The sequence below is a fragment of the Hyperolius riggenbachi genome, chromosome 5 (genome assembly GCF_040937935.1).
Source record: "Hyperolius riggenbachi isolate aHypRig1 chromosome 5, aHypRig1.pri, whole genome shotgun sequence".
Classification (NCBI taxonomy): domain Eukaryota; kingdom Metazoa; phylum Chordata; class Amphibia; order Anura; family Hyperoliidae; genus Hyperolius; species Hyperolius riggenbachi.
Window position 1 is genome coordinate 61,096,335 of NC_090650.1, and position 16,157 is coordinate 61,112,491.

Here is a 16,157-nt window from a genome sequence, read left to right on the forward strand (position 1 = left end):
CACCTAGTTTTTTTTTTTTTTTTTAGATACTCACCCGGACTGTTTTATAGATACTCACCTAGTTTTTTTTTTTTTTTTAGATACTTACCCAGACTGTTTTATAGATACTCACCTAGTTTTTCTTTTTTTTTTTTAGATACTCACCCGGACTGTTTTATAGATACTCACCTAGTTTTTTTTTTTTTTTAGATACTTACCCAGACTGTTTTATAGATACTCACCTAGTTTTTTTTTTTTTTTAGATACTTACCCAGACTGTTTTATAGATACTCACCTAGCTTTGTTTTTTTAGATACTTACCCAGACTGTTTTATAGATACTCACCTAGTTTTTTTTTTTTTTTTAGATACTTACCCAGACTGTTTTATAGATACTCACCTAGCTTTGTTTTTTTAGATACTTACCCGGACTGTTTTATAGATACTCACCTAGTTTTGTTTTTTAAGATACTTACCCAGACTGTTTTATAGATACTCACCTAGTCTTGTTTTTTTAGATACTTACCCAGACTATTTTATAGATACTCACCTAGTTTTGTTTTTTTTTTAGATACTCACCCGGACTGTTTTATAGATTCTCACCTAGTTTTTTTTTTTTTTTTAGATACTTACCCAGACTGTTTTATAGATACTTACCTAGCTTTGTTTTTTTAGATACTTACCCAGACTGTTTTATAGATACTCACCTAGCTTTGTTTTTTTAGATACTTACCCAGACTGTTTTATAGATACTCACCTAGCTTTGTTTTTTTTAGATACTTACCCAGACTGTTTTATAGATACTCACCTAGTTTTTTTTTTTTTTAGATACTTACCCAGACTGTTTTATAGATACTCACCTAGCTTTGTTTTTTTAGATACTTACCCAGACTGTTTTATAGATACTCACCTAGTTTTTTGGGTTTTTTTTAGATACTTACCCAGACTGTTTTATAGATACTCACCTAGTTTTTTTGGGGTTTTTTTTAGATACTTACCCAGACTGTTTTATAGATACTCACCTAGTTTTTTGGGTTTTTTTTAGATACTTACCCAGACTGTTTTATAGATACTCACCTAGCTTTGGTTGTTTTAGATACTTACCCAGACTGTTTTATAGATACTCACCTTGCTTTGGTTTTTTTTAGATACTTACCCAGACTGTTTTATAGATACTCACAAAGCTTTGTTTTTAGATACTAACCCAGCCTGTTTATTAGGCTGCTTGTAGAGGGGTGTTTAAGCTGAGCTGGATGTTTCAGCGTGGAGACAGAGGCGATTAGGATGTTGGAGTGGAGCGGATAGATGTTTGCAGCATGGAACAGAAGGTATGGCTTGGGTCGGGTGGACAATCCTTCTTACATGTAAATTATCACTAACCCAGGATGATGCCATTAAAAACTATTTTTATTCATTTATACATTTGATGGTATAGAAAAAAAATGAATCCCCCCCAAAAAAAAAATCTATTAAAAATTAGGGCATTAGCAAATGAATTCCACCTGCCGGTTAATTATTAAGCAGCCAGTTCATTAATAAGTGGCTAGTGGCTTTCATTTGCTAGCATGGCATCTCATTCCTGAGTTAGTAAAGATTAACATGTTAGGAGAATAGTCAGCTACTACTTACGTGACCGGTGACTGTATCATTGCAGAGATGCTGGTGTTGCAGGTGATGGGAGGCAAGCAATGCAATGGAGAATCCACTCTAGCTTCAGGGCTTCCATTTAAAAGGTTTCACTGAAGGTTGTCCTGCTGGTTTGTAATCCTTGGGAAATTCAGTTATCTTCCTGTTGGTGAAGCACTGCAGCAGATGTGGTCTCATAAGTTGCTTGTTGTACACACACTCCGGGTTCCCATCTGCTGCCAGCAGCTCGTAGGCATTTGCAATGCAATGGATGACGCAGTCTTTGTTGGTGCTTGATTGTTGGTCCACCGCCAGATACTCCATGTTTTTTGTTGGGTTCTTCATGTAGTATTTGTAGCTGTCTTTTATCTGCCTGATGGCCATACTTCCAAAAGCCATGGCCTTGTAGCTGTCTGCAACCACCACCTTTGTACCTTCACATGCGGTGACAAATCCATGCTGATGTTGGCAATCCACGTGGAACTGAACAGTGGGCACTGTTCTGGGTCTGACCGAAAAGCACACTGCTCTGATGCAAGGAAGACCAGTCGCATCCTGGAACTGTTGTCTCAAGAGTTTCACAGCTGCCTCTAACACTCTGCAGTGGAGCATCCCTGTGCCTTGGAGACCCATCTTGTCCTCCATGGTCAGCCGCAGGTCTGGCAGCCAGGGCTTTGGACCCCTCCGTCTTCTTTTCTTCGCCCTCTGCTTTCCTGTTGTGGCCTGGCTGCTGACAGCCGGCCCTCCTCTGCTCCTCTTCTTCCCCCTCCTCCTCGGTGATCCCTGCCCATGGCTTGGGCCTGGTCCAGTCATCATGATGTCCTATTCAGCCCTCTTGTCAGGTTTTTCTTCTTCCAAAAGCCTTTTTTTTCTTCTAAGATATAAATTCAGCTGGAGACTCGCAAATTGCTGCAGTTTCCAATGGCATTTAACTGACTAATGACTTCCAACTGCCATCTTCGGCAGTTGAGCTCATGCCATCTTCAGCAGTTGAGCTCATGCCAGTGGTCTCATGCAGGCATATTTTGAATCCTGGTCAGTTGGGAGCCATGAGGATGATCTCATGCAGGCATTTTTTTTATCCTGGTCAGTTGGGAGATGGCTCATATGTCCAAATACTACTAATTCCTTACGTTTTCTCTACTGTTTACAAATTATGAACATTTTTATCCACTTTTGTTAAAGGGAAGGTTCAAGCAAAATTAAAAAATGAGTTTCACTTACCTGGGGCTTCTACCAGCCCCATGCAGCCATCCTGTGCCCTCGTAGTCATTCACTGCTGCGCCGGTCCCCCCCTGGCAGCTTGCCGACCTGGGAGGTCAACGGGACGCATTGCGTACATTTTTACGCATTCCCGCTAGTGCAGGAATATTAACACATACATTTTACGCGTTACTGGTTCAATGCGTAAATTTTTACGCATTAAACCAGTGACGCGTAAAAATGTATGTGTTAATGTTCCTGTACTAGTGGAAATGCGTAAAAATGTACGCAATGCGTCCCGCCGACCTCCCATGTCGGCAAGCTGCCAGCAGGGGACCGGAGCAGCAATGAGTGACTACGAGGGCACAGGATGGCTGCATGGGGCTGGTAGAAGCCCCAGGTAAGTGAAACTCATTTTTTTATTTTGCTTGAACCTTCCCTTTAATAACTATATTATAATTTTGGATATAATTGTAATTAATGTATATTAGAAAACATTAGCTGTTATCTTGATTTATGGCAGGTGCACACTTAGCAGAAACACTAGCGATGCGGAAAAATGCTGTGTTTTTGCTCCTAATGGAAGTCTATGGGCCGCAGGAAAAAACGCATATAAAAAACGCATATGCATTTTCTAACAACGCCTTTTTAAAAATACATGTTTTGTTGCATAATATTAAAAAACGCATCAAAAATGCACATAATGAAAGTCAATGGAAACACAATGGTATGCATTTTTCATGCGTTTTCAATGCGTTTTATATGCGTTGAAAACGCATATGCGCTTTGTATATGCGAAACGCAAATGCATTAAAACACACACAAACCGCTTGAAAAACACATCGGCAGTAAAAAAAAAAAAAGCGCTAACTCAAACGCACCAAAAATGCAGTAAAAAACCCACACGTGACGTAAACACGTGACCTTTCTAGTTATGTTATGTGTGCATCCAGCCTATGGGCTAGTGCACACCAGAGCGGTTCTGGAGCATTTTTTAAAACGCTTGCAGGGGGAGAACCACCTGGCTGATGAAAGTGAATGGGCTGGTGCACACCAGAGCGGTTTGTTTTTTCCCCAAACGCAAACTCGGGGGCTGCAGCATTTTTCGGATTTCTGAGGCATTTCTGCCTCAATGTTAAAGTATAGGAAAGTGGAAAACCGCTCTGAAAAACGCTAGATCAGAGCGGTTCTCCAGGAGTTTTTTTTACAGTAGCTGTTCAGTAACAGCTTTACTGTAACAATATTTGTAATCTGCTACACAAAAAAGCTCCAAAAAATGCTAGGCATGTTTAGAAAAACTCTCTAAACATGCCTAGAATCAGTCTGAAAATCTGCTTCAAAAACCTCTAGCGTTTTGCAGACCTCCTAGAGCAGTGATGGCTAACTTTGGCACTCCAGCTGTGGTGGAACTACAAGTCCCATGAGGCATTGCAATACTCTGAAAGCTCTAAGCATAAGGGTGCGTTTCCACTAACGCGAATTCGCATGCGTTCCCCGCATGCAAATTCGCATAACCAAAAAAAGTGAATAAGCCTGTGTCCACTTGTCAGGAAAACGGAGCGTTTTCTTGTGCAGGAAAAATCTGCTCAGCAGAGTCATCCGAATTCGGACACCGCACACATGCATGCGATTCGCATACAATGTATTTAATAGGGAATTCGCATGGTGTTTTTTCATGCGAATTTTCATGCGAATTCGCATACGATTTCGCATGGAATCAATGAAAAAGCACACAGGCACTGACATGGTTAAATTCGCACACAGCGCCATCCATGCGAAATCGTTTGCGAATTCGCGGTAAAATTCGCATACAACCGCATGCGATTTCGCTCCTGCATGCGAATTCGTCCGCGGAGAATCCGCGGCGATTTCCCACCGCACTAGTGGAAACGCACCCTCACTCGGGTAGGCAGAGGCATGATGGGATTTGTAGTTTTGTCACAGCTGGAGTGCCAAGGTTAGCCATCACTGTGCTAGAGGTTTTTCGTGTGCACTGGCCCTTAAGGTGGACCCAAATTAAAAATACAAGATTTCAGAAATAAAATCTATTTTCTAAATTATAATAATAAATAGCAGCTTTTTTCAGCTGCATGATGACAAATATAAAATATTTTACATTTATTGGAGGAACCCCTCCCTTCCTTTCATATTGCCGGCAAATAATCCGGCAAACTGGTGAAGTAAGTGGTGTCTGGCAATGGAGGAATTGCTAATGGCTGCCCCCAGTGTAACCCTAGTTATGATAAAGAGAAGGGTGAAAAGCATGCACTGAAATGTTCATAGGTTTGAAGGAGTGTTTATTTATCTTTGTATGTGTCAGAGTGCTGCAACTAAATATTTTTAATTAAAAAAAAGGTTTGGCTTGGGTCCGCTTAAGGCCTCTTGCACACTGCAAGTGATTCAGATTCAGATTCCGCTTTTTAATCAGTTTTTACATCCGATTCAGATTCCGATTTGCAGTGTGCAGGGAGCAAACTGCAAATCGGAATCGGATGTAAAAACTGATTAAAAAGCGGAATCTGAATCGGAATCGCTTGCAGTGTGCAAGAGGCCTAAATCAGTTTTCAGTGGCATAGCAATAGGGGATTCAGAGGTTTTGACCGCACCGGGGCTGCAGTATTAGCTCTCTATTGGTCTTGTGCTGGTAATATTCACTTCTGTAGATGCTTTAAATAGTAGTAATCATTAACAAAGTGTTCCCCAGCCCCTTCTTGTACCTCTGACACTGTGGTTGTCTTTGGCAGCTTTTGGTGTGCAAAATCAATTGTTATGTATGTATAAAATGCTTGGGTGGGCCCAATGTAAAACTTGCACTGGGGCTCATAGCTTCTTAGCTACGTTACAGTCAGTTTTTTTTTTTTTGTAATTTAGTAGGTATAAACTCTTGTTACAACTAGTGGTGGGCAGAAATTATGCCTATGCGTATTTACGCATCATAATTCACAATTAAAGAGAACCAGAGACAAAAAATAAATAGATTTAAACATACCTGGGGCTTCCTCCAGCTTAGAGTTGGGCGAACTGTTAGCGCAACTGCAGCCGAACTGTTCGGCTGCCCAACCTATCATGTGGCTGTGGCTCTTACTACTTCCGGGTCGCAATGACCCGGAGTAGTATGTCTGCGCTGGCCCGGCGGAGCGCGTCCTAGATTGCGCTCCCGTTGCCGGGCACTCTCTGCGCATGTGTGTGACGTCACTCATGACGTCACACACATGCGCAGAGAGTGCCCGGCAACGGGATCGCGATCTAGGACACGCTCCGCCGGGCCAGCGCAGATGTACTACTCCGGGTCATTGCGACCCGGAAGTAGTAAGCGCCACAGCCACATGACAGGTTGGGCAGCCGAACAGTTCGGCTGCAGTTGCGCTAACAGTTCGCCCAACTCTACTCCAGCTCAATAAGCCTGGATCGCTGCCACACCGCCGTCCTCCGCTGCCTCTGTCCACCGGTACCGGGTCCTGTATTTTTGGCTCCCTCCAAACTGCGCAGGCGCATGCGTACAAAGCCGGAGGGAGCCCCTGCGCATGCGTACAACTGGTCACGTCTGGCGGAAGTGACGGGACCCAGTACCGACAGACAGAGGCAGCGGAGGACGTCGGCGTGGGAGCGATCCAGGTTTATGGAGCTGGAGGAAGCCCCAGGTATGTATAACATCTTTGTCCATTTTTCACCTATGCTTCGTCTCTGGTTCCCTTTAAGCTTTGGAATCGCAATGTGAAATTTGCAGATTACGTGTAAATTTTTTTTACATGGAAACATAATCTAACCTTAATTACGCATGTAAGAGGAATTTACGTTAAATTTAGTTTGTGTAAATTCTCTAGAAGTAGGTGGAATTTACGAATGTCATGTAATTTTCTTTGTGTGACATGGACGGGAAAGTTTTTACGCATGCAAACCGATTTTTCGCATTAAATATTTAAGTAGTAGCAACACATGCGCAGTATACTGGCTGATGGACACTATTTTTTTCGCATACGAATGCATTTTTCCCATTGAATAGTAAACGAATAGCTGCGCATGCTCAGTACACTGGTGAATAGATGCGAATATTTTTATGTATTAAATGTGAAGTCATGCGTTTTTGTGTCATTACAGGCATAATTACGATTCACAAATGTAGTATGCTGTACGCAAAGTGTTTACAATTACGCAATGTATAATTGTGAAAAAATTACGAGAAGTTTTGTGTAATCATAATTTACCCATTACAAGCACCACTAGTTACACCTCATATATGCATCTTACTCAGTTACTACCTCAGGGACAATATACATTTACTGTAATTTTCCACCGTACAGCAGAACATATGAATTCCCCTAAACATTCATCTTATCCTCTCACTCCCCATTCTTGTTAGAGCTTAGCTGCTTGAGGACCGCAGGCTTACACCCCCTAATGGCCGGGCCATTTCTTACAATTCAGCTTAGACCCCTTTAGTGACCGACCATTTTATACAATTCAGCACACAGCAGCTTTATGGGTTTGTTCACACTAAGGGCTTGATTCACTAAACCATGATAACTCATGTCATGGGCGTTATCGCACGCATTTTCACGTTTGCGCACCATCACGAATTTGCGCTCGCAATCGTGAGTTTTCGCACACAATTGCAAATTTTCGTGCGACACCGCGGCTGTTTTGTGTGAAAATTCATGATTTGCACGCAAGTTCGCGATCCTGCGCAAACACGAAGAAACACAGAAAACCGACCTGATATGAGTTATCACGGTTTAATGCATTAAGCCCTAAGAGTGATTTCACTCTTTTGTTAGCAATGGCGATTTTTCTCCTTAAAAGCACTGGTGCAATGGTGGCTCATGTGAGTGTTCTCATATAAGCGATGAGCTTTCTATCCAATTTCCGGGTTAAAGAGTTCACTTCCTGACTGACGTGAAAAAAATCATCACTGCACAAAAGTGCTTTTAAAAGTGCTTTTCTAATCGAAAATCGCTCAGAAAGCTCTTGTAAAAGCCCTTCAAAAATAGCCCTATAAATCTCTCAGCGCTTGCGATGTAAGGCCTTACAGTTCGCTGTGTGGCCACACAACTTAGCACACAAATTGCTCATGGCTCATTTTCTTGCAATCAATAAAGCTTTCTGTTGGTGGCATGATGGCATCTGATTGCTGCTGCGATTTGTAATTTGCAATTTGTATTTTTTTTTTTTATTAATATTCGTGCCCTTTTGTTTTATAAATAAAGTGATTTTTTTTTTGCCTCCCCCCCAAGATCCAATCACAGAGATTGCCTCTAATAGCAATCTCCCTATGAGAGGGATCTGTTTCCCTGCCACTCGAGGGGACAGCTCAGTGACAGAGCTGTCCCCCGTACAGCGATGCAGTAGATCGCAGCACTGTACATGTAAATAAAGGTTTTTTTGTTTTTTTTGTCTAACTGCCTGCCAGCCATAATCGCGGCCTGGCAGGCTGATCAGGGAGCTCCGCAACTTGCCAGGGAACGATCGTGCATGCTCACGCACTCCCTGCTAATCTCCGCCCCCAGGACTCGACGCAGGGTCCTGGGGGAGCCACTCAGCGGAAGCAGGAAATGTGGGCGCATGAGGCAGGTCGACAAAAAGGGCGCCGCCATTCACTCCTATAATAAATATCGTTTAATGGGCGCCCAACAGGAAAAAAGGGCGCCGGAGAAAAATAACGTTTTACAAGCGGCGCCAGGAGACTTTTAATGTTTTATAACTGCTTCTCATGATTACACATTATTTAATGATTTATAATTTTTCAAACATTATTTTTAAACGAAAAACAGTACAATATTTTTTTAAAACATTATTTTTAAACGAAAAATAGCACAATACTTTTTTAAAACGTTATTAATGCTTATCACAGGGGGGTCTTAGGTTTAGGCACCACCAGGGGGGTCTTAGGTTTAGGCACCACCAGGGGGGTCTTAGGTTTAGGCACCACCAGGGGAATCTTAGGTTTAGGCACCACCAGGGGGGTCTAGGGGTTAGGGGTAGGTACAGGGAGGGTTCTGTATGAGAGTAGGGTTAAGTATAGTTTTAGTAACATTCTTATTAATCTTTTATAAAACGTTATTATACATTTCACGTTTTAAACAGAGAAGATTATCGTTTTTACAATTCCAGATTTCATACACATTATTTATTGATTTATAACTTTATAAAACATTATTTTTAACCTCCTTGGCGGGTAATTTTTTTTTTGCAAATGAGCAAAAAAATCGTTTTTTTTAATTTTTTTTTTTGTTTCATGTAAAGCTACCAGAGTACCAGAGTGGTAGCTACATGAAACACCACTAGAGGGCGCATGTGGCCCTCTAGTGCGATCGTCGCCGGCATCAATAGCAAACAGGGGAGCGCGTATATAACGCGTTCCCTTGTTTGGCTTCTCCTGTCGCCATGGCGACGATCGGCATGACGTCATGGACGTCAGCCGACGTCCTGACGTCATGCGCACTCGATCCAGCCCATAGCGCTGCCCGGAACTCATTGGTCCGGGCAGCGCAGGGCTCTGGCGGGGGGCCCTCTTTTACCGCTGCGTGCGGGCGATCGCCGCAGAGCGGCGGCGATCGAGCTGTGCGCGCGGCTAGCAAAGTGCTGGCTGCGCGCACAGCACTTTGAATGGGGCGAATCGCCCCAGCAGGCCCTGAGAAATCCTCCTGCGCGGCATAGCCCAAGCTCAGCTCGGGCTTACCGCCAGGGAGGTTAAACGAAATATAGCACAATTTTTTTGTTATTCATGCTTATCGTTTAAAACCCTGCGCCCTTTTTTCCGGGCGCCCTTTTTTAACGTACGCCCACTCAGCAGCTGCCGATCGGCGTTAGGCAGTCACAGAGTGGTTAAAATTAGCATGAATTCCAATATTTAACAGGTAAAATAGCTGCCATGTGACCACTGGAGCCTTTTTGTGGCAGTTGCACACTACTAGCCAAGACCAGTTGCCAAGACAGTCCAGGGCATTTATAGAGCCACACTATAAAAATCATACATCACAAAAGTGGTCCCCACTTTAAAATGGGAGGTGTTAGAATGTAAATATGCAAATAAATATACCAACCCAGCTACAGCCAACAGGATAGGCATGTGGCACGGGGTATACTGCCCAGTCAAAACAGGAAAAAAAGGACACAGGTGCCCTTATGGAAGAAAGGGTGCTGCATTGGCGCCTGTGATAAACGCAGCGATTTGGGCTCAGGGGGACGGCCTCCATCAGGTGCCAGCCGGTGCCTAATTTACCATTTGTGATGCAAATCGTGGCTTTAGTTTTGGGCGCCGAGAGGTAACCATTGAAAATGCACATCAAAAAAAGAAAAGCCATCCATACAGCAAAAAGCATATAATCAAATAAGCAAGTATCTCAAGATAAATATTGATGCTTTTTATTAATGAGAAACAATATAAAAACAATTAAAAACACAAAGTACAGCGCATAAGGACGTGGAAATAGGATACAATAAATATTGTGGATACATGGATCTCACAAAGTATATATAATAGACCTGGGGTCTGACAGTAATAGATACATATACATAATCAACTGATCCAAAAAACACAGATCCCACACATGACCAGTGTATGTGAATAAATAACAATAACCCAGTCAGGTTAAAAGAGATATATATAGTACAAATAGAGACATGTGGGTCAGAAAATTGGATACAGAACCTCCGTGAATAGTATAGTGATGCAAAAGGTATCTTACCAGAAAGCCCCCCAAGGAATAGACGCAGTGTTCTCCCCAGGCTCTTTTAGCCGGGTGCTCCACCCGGCTAGTTTTGATGAACACCCGGCTGTCATCGGCTCACCTCCTCCTATGCTATAAGCAGAGTTGCGCACAGAAGCACCGGCCCTGCATTCTCTCATCTCGCCCCATCTACTTTTTCATGCCACCCGGCTACTATTTCATGCCACCCGGCTGGAAAAAATTTCTGAGGAGAACACTGTAGACGTCCGCTGCGCTGTCCCTCACATGTATCGCAGCTACTGCTGCTTCTTCAGAGGATAGCGGGGTACTGACAAGTTCCCCATTAAATACAAACACCGTCGCCGCTACCGCCCTGACTGTCCGCGTGACGTGGCCACGTCATGCTGACGCGCTGGCGTAGCGTGTCATCACGTGACACGCTCGCCCAATCACGTCCTATCTACTTACGCTATGGTGTACGCATAGACGCATGAAGCGCACCACAGCGTGATATACGTGTCCAATGACAGTTAAACCATTAGGATGCGTATGGGCGCTTGCGGAAAATACATAAACAATTGAGAAAGACCATTGAAAATTTCCACATCCGCAGGTGCACGATAGAGTCACGGGTGCCAGGGGTTTGTTGAAATGCAAATTGCGGGTGCTCGCATAGTGGGTGCCAGTGATTCTATCGAGCGTCTGCTGAAACTCTAAATGATTGATGCTCATTGGCCACCTCCCAGTGCCCAAAATTAGCATCTTAGCAGCAATAGTGCTGCGAGGGGGGGGGGGTAGGAGAGGGGGTAAGGGAAGGCACCACCGGGGATAGGCACCATGGGGGGATCTAAGGGTTAGGTAGGTACCACCAGTGGGAGTTCAGGGTTAGATACCACCAGGGGAGTTTTACAGTTAGGCACCAACAGGGGAGGCTTCTGTGTGAGAGTATGGTTAGGTTAACTATAGTAAAATATCAGCAGTAGAATATCGCTTATTTTAGCGATATTCTACTATCTGCAATACCGTGCGCCCTGTTTTCTAGACGCCTTTACTTTATTTCATGTATGCCTGCCCAGTGCCCACCAACTAGTCAGTTTAGACAATAATCAACATATAGACACATATCATGCAATGATAATTTTCTAAACATGCCATTTCATGATTCTGGTGGTGGTCTTCTACTTTGCACTTTTTTTTTACCTTTTCACTGCTTTAGCGTGCTGCTAATACACCATTCATATAGTTAACTATCAACTTATCTATATAAAGGTGATTAACATTAAAGGATACCAGAGCTAAAATTAGTTAGTTCTTTCTTTCAGGTACCCAAGGCATCTTCCAGCCACCGTAGGCTTGTATGTCTCTTGTGGTCCTCACGCCTTTCCTCCTCACTCAGCCGTTTGGCCTGCTACAGCAGCCAAGTTCCCCAAGTTGAGTAGTACTGTGCAGAAGCGTAACTAGGCCCCACCGGGCCCCCCTGCAGAATTTCAGAGCGGGCTCCCCCTCCCTGGGGCCCGCCCAGGGCCGATTTGTGGGGTCTGGAGGGGTCGCAGCATGAGGGGAAAGCCATGGCCACATTCGGCGGGGAGGGGGGAAGTTCCCCCCCTCCCTCACCTCGGGGCTCTCCTCGGGCCTGTTTCCACTTGTCGGATATCTGAGCGTTTTTCTGTGCAAAAAAAAATCTGCATGGTAGACCCCGCAGAATTCGCATACCGCTATGCGATTCGTATACAATCTATACAGGTCCTTCTCAAAAAATTAGCATATTGTGATAAAGTTCATTATTTTCTGTAATGTACTGATAAACATTAGACTTTCATATATTTTAGATTCAAATACACACAACTGAAGTAGTTTAAGCCTTTTATTGTTTTAATACTGATGATTTTGGCATACAGCTCATGAAAACCCAAAATTCCTATCTCAAAAAATTTGCATATTTCATCCGACCAATAAAAGAAAAGTGTTTTTAAAACAAAAAAAGTCAACCTTTAAATAATTATGTTCAGTTATGCACTCAATACTTGATCGGGAATCCTTTTGCAGAAATGACTGCTTAAATGCGGCGTGGCATGGAGGCAATCAGCCTGTGGCACTGATCAGGTGTTATGGAGGCCCAGGATGCTTTGATAGCGGCCTTAACCACTTCCCAACCGCCGTATATACAAATAGCGGCTGGGAAGTGCACCCCGCAAGGACCGCCGTATAGACAAATGGCGGCGGTCCTTGTAGGGGCATGGGCGGAGCGATCGCGTCATCCGTGACGCGATCCTCCGCCGGGAGTCGGAAGCCCGGAATTTTGCCTCTGCTCGCCGGCCACTTAGCAGAGCCGGCGAGCGGAGGAATCCGTAAAAGCAACCAATCAGATAGTATAAGGCACTTTGTTAGGTAAACAAAGTGCCTTATACGTGCTTCCTCCTCGCCTCGTGGTCTCATTGTTGCAGAGACCACTAGCGAGGAGGAACCACTTCGTAAGTAACTCAGCACACTGTTGTTTTTGCCCTCAGCCTCCCTGATCACCCACCCCAGGCCTCATACCCCCCCCTGATCACCCCAGCAGACCCCTGCCTAGCACCCTTGCAAAACCCCCACCCCCCCACCTGCCACTAACTAGCGACGCTGCCCCTTAGTTTAGGTCCCTAACTACCTCCTAGTCACCCCTGATCCCCCCCTACCTTTAGATCACCCCCAGACCCCATCCCAGACTACCCCCTGTATACTGTATACATCTGTATACAGCTACCTTACCCCCTGATCCCCCTCTGATCCCCCTCTGATCACCTGTCTATCACCTGTCCATCACCCCTCAGCACCCCCACCCATCAGAGCAGACCCTAACTGCCCCGCGGGGGTAACCGATCACCTGCCCAGGCCCTCGATTGCCCTCATACCCCCCTCCTGATTACATCCCCTGCTCTTTGTTTACATCTGTCCTCCCCAGCGATCACTAACTGATCTGCGATCAGTAACCCCCTGTGTCTGCCTCTCATCAGATCAGGACTCAGTCTGCCCCGTGCGGGCTCCTGATCAACCCCCGACCCCCTCAAATCGCCCTCAGACCCCCCCCTAATCACCGTCCAAGTGCATTGTATTTGACTGTGCTGCGCTTGTTTTCGATTGTGCTGCGCTTGTATTCGATTGTGCTGCGATTGTATATGATTGTCCCGTGATCTGCTTCGATTGTCCCGTGATTGTTTGATTGCCTCTGAGACCCCACTTCCCACCAACCCCCACCCCACCCCCCATCACCTTCCGAGTGCATCAGATTTGATTGTGCTGCGCTTGTATTCGATTGTGCTGCGATTGTATTTGATTGTCCCGTGATCGGCTTCGATTGTCCCGTGATTGTTTGATTGCCTCTGAGACCCCACTTCCCACCCACCCCCACCCCCCATCACCTTCCGAGTGCATCAGATTTGATTGTGCTGCGCTTGTATTCGATTGTGCTGCGATTGTATTTGATTGTCCCGTGATCAGCTTTGATTGTCCCGTGATTGTTTGATTGCCTCTGAGACCCCACTTCCCACCAACCCCCACCCCACCACCACCCCCCATCACCTTCCGAGTGCATCAGATTTGATTGTGCTGCGCTTGTATTCGATTGTGCTGCGATTGTATTTGATTGTCCCGTGATCGGCTTCGATTGTCCCGTGATTGTTTGATTGCCTCTGAGACCCCACTTCCCGCCACACCCACAGGCTATACATGTCGTTTTAGGGTCTATGAGGGAAAAGTTAGTGGAAAATGACACTTTGTGAAAAAAACAATAAAAAATCAATTTTCCGCTAACTTGTGACAAAAAATAAAATCTTCTATGAACTTACCATACTCCTAACGGAATACCTTGGGGTGTCTTCTTTCTAAAATGGGGTCATTTGTGGGGTTCCTATACTGCCCTGGCATTTTAGGGGCCCTAAACCGTGAGGAGTAGTCTGGAAATCAAATTCCGCAAAATGACCTGTGAAATCCTAAAGGTACTCATTGGACTTTGGGCCCTTTAGCGCAGTTAGGGTGCAAAAAAGTGCCACACATGTGGTATTGCCGTACTCGGGAGAAGTAGTACAATGTGTTTTGGGGTGTATTTTTACACATACCCATGCTGGGTGGGAGAAATACCTCTGTAAATGACAATCTTTTGATTTTTTTACACACAATTGTCCATTTACAGAGTTATTTCTCCCACCCAGCATGGGTATGTGTAAAAATACACCCCAAAACACATTGTACTACTTCTCCCGAGTACGGCGATACCACATGTGTGGCACTTTTTTGCACCCTAACTGTGCTAAAGGGCCCAAAGTCCAATGAGTACCTTTAGGATTTCACAGGTCATTTTGCGGAATTTGATTTCCAGACTACTCCTCACGGTTTAGGGCCCCTAAAATGCCAGGGCAGTATAGGAACCCTACAAATGACCCCATTTTAGAAAGAAGACACCCCAAGGTATTCCGTTAGGAGTATGGTAAGTTCATAGAAGATTTTATTTTTTGTCAAAAGTTAGCGGAAAATTGATTTTTATTGTTTTTTTCACAAAGTGTCATTTTCCACTAACTTGTGACAAAAAATAAAATCTTCTATGAACTCGCCATACTCCTAACGGAATACCTTGGGGTGTCTTCTTTCTAAAATGGGGTCATTTGTGGGGTTCCTATACTGCCCTGGCATTTTAGGGGCCCTAAACCGTGAGGAGTAGTCTTGAAACGAAATTTCTCAAAATGACCTGTGAAATCCTAAAGGTACTCATTGGACTTTGGGCCCTTTAGCGCAGTTAGGGTGCAAAAAAGTGCCACACATGTGGTATCGCCGTACTCGGGAGAAGTAGTATAATGTGTTTTGGGGTGTATTTTTACACATACCCATGCTGAGTGGGAGAAAGATCTCTGTAAATGGACAATTGTGTGTAAAAAAAATTAACAAATTGTCATTTACAGAGATATTTCTCCCACCCAGCATGGGTATGTGTAAAAATACACCCCAAAACACATTATACTACTTCTCCTGAGTACGGCAATACCACATGTGTGGCACTTTTTTGCAGCCTAACTGCGCTAAGGGGTCCAAAGTCCAATGAGCACCTTTAGGCTTTACAGGGGTGCTTACAATTTAGCACCCCCCAAAATGTCAGGACAGTAAACACACCCCACAAATGACCCCATTTTGGAAAGTAGACCCTTCAAGGTATTCAGAGAGGGGCATGGTGAGTCCGTGGCAGATTTCATTTTTTATGGCGCAAGTTAGAAGAAATGGAAACATTTTTTTTTCTTTTGTCACAAAGTGTCATTTTCCGCTTACTTGTGACAAAAAATAATATCTTCTATGAACTCACTATGCCTCTCAGTGAATACTTTGGGATGTCTTCTTTCCAAAATGGGGTCATTTGGGGGGTATTTATACTATCCTGGAATTCTAGCCCCTCATGAAACATGACAGGGGGTCAGAAAAGTCATAGATGCTTGAAAATGGGAAAATTCACTTTTTGCACCATAGTTTGTAAACGCTATAACTTTTACCCAAACCAATAAATATACGCTGAATGGTTTTTTTTTTATCAAAAACATGTTTGTCCACATTTTTCGCGCTGCATGTATACAGAAATTTTACTTTATTTGAAAACTGTCAGCACAGAAAGTTAAAAAAATCATTTTTTTGCCAAAATTCATGTCTTTTTTGATGAATATAATAA

General features: G+C 44.1%; 1 protein-coding gene across 5 annotated transcripts in view; it reads right to left on the reverse strand.

Annotated features, from left to right (window-relative positions):
* Nucleotides 1-690: 690 nt before the first annotated feature.
* Nucleotides 691-16,157, reverse strand: part of LOC137518226 (uncharacterized) — a 114,958-nt gene continuing 99,491 nt past the window's right edge. For 4 of the 5 annotated variants that reach the window (XM_068235779.1, XM_068235777.1, XM_068235775.1 and 1 more), the window contains one exon: nt 691-1,055. Coding sequence is in view for 1 of the 5 variants with exons in the window: in XM_068235778.1 (XP_068091879.1) it covers nt 1,692-2,420 (729 nt within the window). In the remaining 4 variants the exon portion in view is untranslated. Of the gene's footprint in view, nt 1,056-1,106; nt 2,639-16,157 lie in introns of those variants that run through there. The other variant, XM_068235778.1, reaches the window with a different exon arrangement.